General features: G+C 47.8%; 1 protein-coding gene across 1 annotated transcript; it reads right to left on the bottom strand.

The window, feature by feature from the left end:
- Positions 1–1,112: 1,112 nt before the first annotated feature.
- Positions 1,113–5,950, bottom strand: SARC_04175 (hypothetical protein). The gene is made up of 5 exons (XM_014302019.1): positions 5,932–5,950; positions 4,670–5,123; positions 3,212–3,998; positions 1,757–1,912; positions 1,113–1,495 (listed from the first exon to the last, which is right to left on the bottom strand). The coding sequence occupies exons 2-5, from the start codon at positions 4,945–4,947 to the stop codon at positions 1,448–1,450; spliced, it is 1,269 nt and encodes a 422-aa protein (XP_014157494.1). The 5' UTR covers positions 4,948–5,123; positions 5,932–5,950; the 3' UTR covers positions 1,113–1,447.
- Positions 5,951–6,711: the final 761 nt, after the last annotated feature.

The raw sequence follows: 6,711 nt of genomic DNA, 5'->3' as shown, positions 1-6,711 counted from the left end.
AACTGATGCATAGCAACCAGCAGTAGTCAACTGATGCATAGAAACCAGCAGTGGTCAACTGATGCATAGCAACCAGCAGTGGTCAACTGATGCATAGCAACCAGTAGTGGTCAACTCATGCATAGAAACCAGCAGTGGTCAACTCATGCATAGCAACCAGCAGTAGTCAACTCATGCATAGAAACCAGCAGTGGTCAACTGATGCATAGCAACCAGCAGTAGTCAACTGATGCATAGAAACCAGCAGTGGTCAACTGATGCATAGCAACCAGCAGTGGTCAACTCATGCCTAGCAACGAGTATGGGTAACCCTGGTGTAGGTGGGTGTATGGGTGGATCACTTGCATGGCAACCCTTGGGCTGGCAACGTTTGCACACCGCTTGCAGAGCGTAGTATTTGTATAATCTATTTATAGACTCTCATTTATATGCTCTCGTGACGGTTAGGTGAGCCGATTGTCTCGTGCTGCGCGTAGATTGCTTTCCATTAATTGTGTACTGTGATGTCCTCGTGTGTGTTGGCTGATGTCTGCTTGCGTGTGCGTATCGGTATCCTATCGCATATCCTTGCGTATGGGTCGGTGTGAAGTGTATGTCTTGTGATAGTCTATTCACAGTGTAGTCCGTAAGGCGCATAGCATAATGTAGCGCCCTTGTGAAGTTGAAAATCTTCGCATCACTGGTCTACGCCTGCGAAGCAGCACACAGTCCAACAACCAATGAGAACGCTCAGGAGCTACTCCAAGAGTTACAACTATTTTTAGACTGGACAAGCACGGCACATGTGGTACCTACCTACGATGAGTTCCCCACAGTCGATAGCTGCGCATAGGTGTGCGGTAGTAATTGGTCGACGTGGAAGCGCGTCTCCCTCGGTCGGATTGGTGAGATAAAAACGTTGGCCACGAACATAAATACACATACAACCACTCACGGAGGTCTGTTGTAGTAGTTACGCAGACGGTAAGGTGAGGGTTATATCGTGCACAAATGAAATGGTAACAGCCGATAGTGTAGGTGGAGCTAGTGTAGGTAGAGCTAATACACATCCTCTGAGCTGTCCATCCGACACTGGAGGTTTGCGTATGAAGAGGTGACGGTGTGGTTGCGTTGTTGCGTGTGGCTCGATGCAGTTAAGTGTGTAGCGGTAGGTAAATCCAACAGCTGCTGTAGGTAGCTATACGTAGTATGTGATTACAAGAGTATGAGAAGCGAAAACGCTTACCCGGTCCTGCCGTAAGAGGTGGTGAGAAGAGAGTTACCGATGTCTGTTGTAGTGCAGCTCGGGGCTCGATCACACCCGTACAGAGGATGAAGGAGCCTTTCATCCAGCTCAAATGCTTGCTATTAATAGCCCAGCATTACGATATAAATAACCCAGCATTATGCCATAAATATATCCGAACCGGGTTGAAAGTAGAACAATATTCCTGTTCAGATCGGGGTTCTACCGGGTCTGTATATAGACAGTCTTCCCCTCCAGATCCAGGCTCCTCTGTGAAAAGGAGACAGCGATGTGATCAACTGAGAGGCAGACCAATTTAACACCACGAAAATACTTCTTGCCCAGCCGAACTTACAATAGTGATCTATTCTGGGATCCACAGCTACAAACACAGCATATGCTACATACAACACCAGACATCACATGGAGCATATGGTACGCAATATAGTAGATATAAAGCAAGGTATATCTTACATCCTGAACTAGACTGGACATATCGCGTAGGGCATACGCAGCGTACGTGCCACCTACCACGGTGTCATCTCCAGATATATTTGATTCGGAACCAGACTCGCGCATTACAAACACGACGGTGCCGGGCTCCAGTCCGTTCAGGTTACAGTAGGCGGTCATCACCTTCTCCAGGCGTGTGTTGGGCGAGACATTAAAGCGAACAAACTCACCCCTCTGTGATGCGGATGGGATGGGATGGGATGGGAAGGTGTCAAGATTACGCAGGTAAACGGTGAACAGACACCAGGAAGAGGTAGTTGTAAGCGACGCTAAAGCGAACAAACTCACTCATTTGTGATGCGAATGGGATGGGATGGGATGGGAAGGTGTCAAGACTACGCAGGTGAACGGTGAACAGAAACCAGGAAGAGGTAGTTGTAAGAGACGTTAAAGCGAACAAACTCACTCCTCTGCGATGCGGATGGGAAGGGAAGGTGTCAAGACTACGCAGGTGAACGGTGAACAGAAACAAGGAAGAGGTTGTTGTAGTGTAATGGGAAACATCCGTCGCGGGAGGGAAGAGGTGATGGAGTGTATGCATAAAGGCCAGGAGCCCGAAACGAGGTATATGTATGTGCCAGGTAAAGTTATATTGAACGGGATGAGATGGGCGGGGATGTGATGATATAACCCTTCCATGGGGTAGGCCGGGGGACATATTGACGATACTAAGATTCCAATACAATCGCGTGATCTACTGAAATGAGAAGAGAGGGCTTCCGGTGGGGTGACAGACTGTGTGCTCGGTACTATCAGACAGCACATGCACACAGATGTTGTAATTAAACAGGCCTAAACCCTAAAGCCTTGCGGTGACGAACGGCGTGCTCGTTACCATCAGACACTGCATGCACACGGCGGTTGTGGTTGAACAGACCTAAACCGTATACCCTAAAACCCTAGGGTGACGGACTGCGTGCTCGTTGCTATCAGACAGCACATGCACACGGTTGTTGCAGTTGAATGGGTCCGCGACGGTGCCAGATAGCCCGTAAGCAGCCATCACACAGCACGTATGCTAAAAGAACAACTCTAAAACCCTAGAACTTAGACATGAGTTTCAATAAATGAACCCTATTGGCTCGTGTATTGATAGGAACGATGATGCCCTGTTTCGGCAATATAAGAACACCTTGTTCGAAACCCTGAACTGGGGGGTTCGATGTAAAAGACTTAGATACCTACCACATGATAATACACCATCATAACCATACCTAGTAAATAACCATGAACTAGTCAACCAATACCAATAGAAATAGGACAATGCAAAGACACTCCATAGAACACTCACTACCGCAACTCACAAGCAACCATGAACTAGTCAACCAATTCCAATAGAAATAGGACGATGCAATGACACTCCATAAAACACTCACTACCGCAACTCACAAACCATGAACTAGTCAACCAATACCAACTAAAAATAGAACAACGGCCATGCTACGTCCCTCCATGAAACACTCACTCCCATACCTCGTTCGACACCTTGAACTCGAGCTTCGGCGGTTTGGTCGTCGATACAATGCCGTTGGCTGCGGATTGTTTCGGGCCTAATTGTTGGTCGTAGATGGCTTTCATCGTAGCGTTATCCTGTGCGTTCAGGTTGTTGCCCTCTAACGCTTGTGTGCCACTGGGGTCCAACCCCGAGTTAGTGTCTGGCACGACATTCGGTCCGTGTGCGACGTCGGATTGTCGTACGTCATTGTATTGCTGTGATTGCTGTGATACCTTGGGGCCACGTAGGAACTTCTTGGGGCGGCCCCGGTCCGGTTTGCTCTTCGCGTCTTGCCCCAGAAGCTTATTCAAGGGCTCATCCTCACTGTTGTCCTGGTCTGCACCTCTATCACGCCTTTTCGGGCCTTTTTTGTCCACCACGCTGGCATGTGGTCTCACCTCTACATCCGGCACAAGCACATGGTTCCTCTGTGTTCCCGTCACACCTCCAGACGCATCCGGGATCGAACTGGCCCCAGCCACTTCCGTAAACGGTGTCCACAGAGACAGGGGCGGGTGCTCACTCCAGACTTGGGTGTACTGTGCTAACGCACGCTGTACGCGTGCGTCCCTGTCCGCCTCATCCACATCACCGACATCAGCGGTCGAGTAGTGAACGTACTCGCCAAACACATCTGCGCAGAAGTCCACGTACAGGCGCGTATTCAGGATTGCGAACTGCCAGGCTTTGTCCACGCGACTCGGAAAGCTGAGCAACGACAAGTCTCCCCCTTTCTCTCCATACACAGCCCTACATACCAGGCCTCTGAGTGCGTGAATGTGAGCTTTTAGTATGTCGTCGGTATATTTATGAGCGCATCTACAATCCGGAGCAAGGAATACACACCCGCCGTTAGAAAAGAAAACACGTAAGCTAGGACAGCGCAACAGACACACACAGAGACATATATCTACTACCACCAGCACAAACTGATACACAGACTATGATATGCACAAAGACATATGTTCACCACCAGCGACATACAACGAAAGGTCTAACCATGCACTCACACATTGGGCTATGACTTACCTATCACACACAGGTACGTCTGAGCGCAGCACAAGCACACTTGCAACGTCACCTCGGCAATTGTTGAACTCTAAAGAACATATGTGCTACCGACAAACAAGGAAAGCCCTCCACCAACACAAGAAGGTAAACGAAGGGATTCACCACTCCACATATCCACATAGCAGCACATACACTCCATTACACTCCAACCATTCGCAACACACCCACACAGATACACGCACCAACCCCCCCCCTCCCCAACACACACACACACACCGCAGCCTTCATTATCAAACTCATGGGACTACATACACGTACCAACCCCCCCCCCCCCCACCACACACATGGTAGTTCCAACAGTATTCACGTACACCACAGCCTTCTCAATCTAACGCATGGGACTTCATACACACACACCGACATACCGATACATCTCAAACGCCAGACTGCGACATTCGTGCGAAGACAACCCCGTCGTCGCCGCAAGCACGCGGGTCACCTCCATGAACAGATCCGCGTGTCGGTAGTACGCCTTCTCACCCACCTGCACGCGGAATCGGCGCGTCACCAGCGCTCCTTGGTTGAGTTGTGTGGTATATGAAACGGCCAGCGGCTGCTGGGACGGGGACGGTGAAGAGAGCGAGGACTGCGCCGTGTCCGACAAACTGATGTACCTGTGCGCCGGTGCTGTGGGCGAGGCCATGGCTTCCGCTCGCTCGACTGGTTTGCGGTGCTTGGTGTTGGATTTTCTTTGGGTGGGTTCTGGGTTGCTTTTGCTGTGTGTGACTGGGTTGTGGGACTTAGTGTCGCTTTTTCTGTGGGTTGGTTCTGGGTTGCTTTTAATGTGTGCGACTTGTTTCGGTTGTGCCGGTTTTCCCCCTGTACCACCCATCACAGGCAAATGGGGCGAGGGCCAGGGCGAGGGATCAGATTGCAAAGAGTGAGTACAAGTCTTCCGGTTATCTTATGTCTGGCCTATCTGACGCATATCCTGTATGGGCCACACTCTAACTCAGATAGGACTGTACTCTCATATACCCTATACGTACCTCACTCTAGCTCATATATGACTATACTATCATACATCCTATTTGAGCCACAGTCTAACTCCGATAAGACAATGCTCTCATATATCCTATATATGCCTCACTCTGTCTCAGATACGACTATACTCTCATACATCCTGCTTGAGCCACATTCTATCTCAGACACGACTATACTCTCATATCATATATCCTATATGGGCCACACTCTAACTCATACATGACTATACTCACATATTTCTTGTATGTGCCTCACTCTAATCTAGAGCTAAATATATGCAACACGTGAGGTCCCAGGCACCCAGCAACTTACATACAAATGACCGACAACAATTCAGACAGTTATAATATCCACGGTCTGATAGTCGCCTCATAGTTATAGTGAGTACATGATCGACTGCTGTCGGGGTATAACATTTACCCACACAAGCGCGTACAGTTGCTTGTGTGTCGATTTCATGCTTTGTATGCGCAGATGTGCGTGGCCACGTGCCCGAGCTCCCACAACAGAAATAGGACAGCTGCACCCCACCACACACCTATATAGTGTACTAGAAAACACACACGTCACAACCAACTTCACACACACACTTACCAACTCAACTCCAAACACACGTCTATACAGTGTAATAGCAAACACATACCGTTTTTCTCTGACTTCGTTGACTTCGACCTCGCCGGATCCACCGGTAGTGTGGACATATCCAAAGTGAACGAGAACCCCCCTGAGACCTGTTTCAATAGCCGCAGCATTCGCGCAACCCATTTGCAGTATGTTCTCAAGGACTTAGTACTGCAGGTACGCCGGTCGTTGTAATACGAACCAGCAAAATCTTGCAGAAGTCCCGTGACTCGAGCGTCATCCCCCACCCAGCCTGTACCATTACAATTTGTATGGGCGTACTCGCGGAAGTGTAGGTAGATGCGGTTGCCGGGGGTTGTCTCCGGCACTGTAGTGAATATATTGAGCAAAGTATGATGAGATGAGTAGCTGAACAACTAAGGTAATCGTGTAGCTGGATTGCATCTTGGCTCTCTCTCTCTCTCTCTCACACTATATGTATATATATATATATATATTTAAAGATACACAAAAGTATACATAAACATGTATATAAACGCAGATATATATCTAATTTAGCATACATTCGTTGTTATAAAAAGTAGGTATATGCATATATTATAGATATACATAGATGTAGATAAATGTGTAGATATAGCTACACATATATACAATATATGTATATCTGCATACACGTACATGCGTACATACATATATACGTAGGTTGCGCAACTATACACACATACAGACAAGACACACACAAATATTTTTTCAACATAGATATAGAGTTATAAAGATATATATATATATTTATATTCGTATACGATAGATACACATAAATATAAACAAATATATATGTAGA

The sequence above is a fragment of the Sphaeroforma arctica genome, assembly GCF_001186125.1.
Source record: "Sphaeroforma arctica JP610 unplaced genomic scaffold supercont1.226, whole genome shotgun sequence".
Lineage (NCBI taxonomy): Eukaryota > Ichthyosporea > Ichthyophonida > Sphaeroforma > Sphaeroforma arctica.
The sequence above is the reverse complement of the archived record's forward strand: the minus strand, read 5'-3'. Positions and strand labels throughout refer to the sequence as shown.

Excerpts from the sequence above, each read along its gene's own strand:
- SARC_04175 (XM_014302019.1), bottom strand. The coding sequence starts at position 4,947 with ATGGCCTCGCCCACAGCACCGGCGCACAGGTACATCAGTTTGTCGGAC. Across the intron at positions 3,999-4,669 it reads CTGGCGTTTGAGATGTATCG|AGGCCTGGTATGTAGGGCTG; the intron begins GTATGTCGGTGT and ends TCACGCACTCAG. Across the intron at positions 1,913-3,211 it reads AGTTCAAGGTGTCGAACGAG|AGGGGTGAGTTTGTTCGCTT; the intron begins GTATGGGAGTGA and ends TCCGCATCACAG.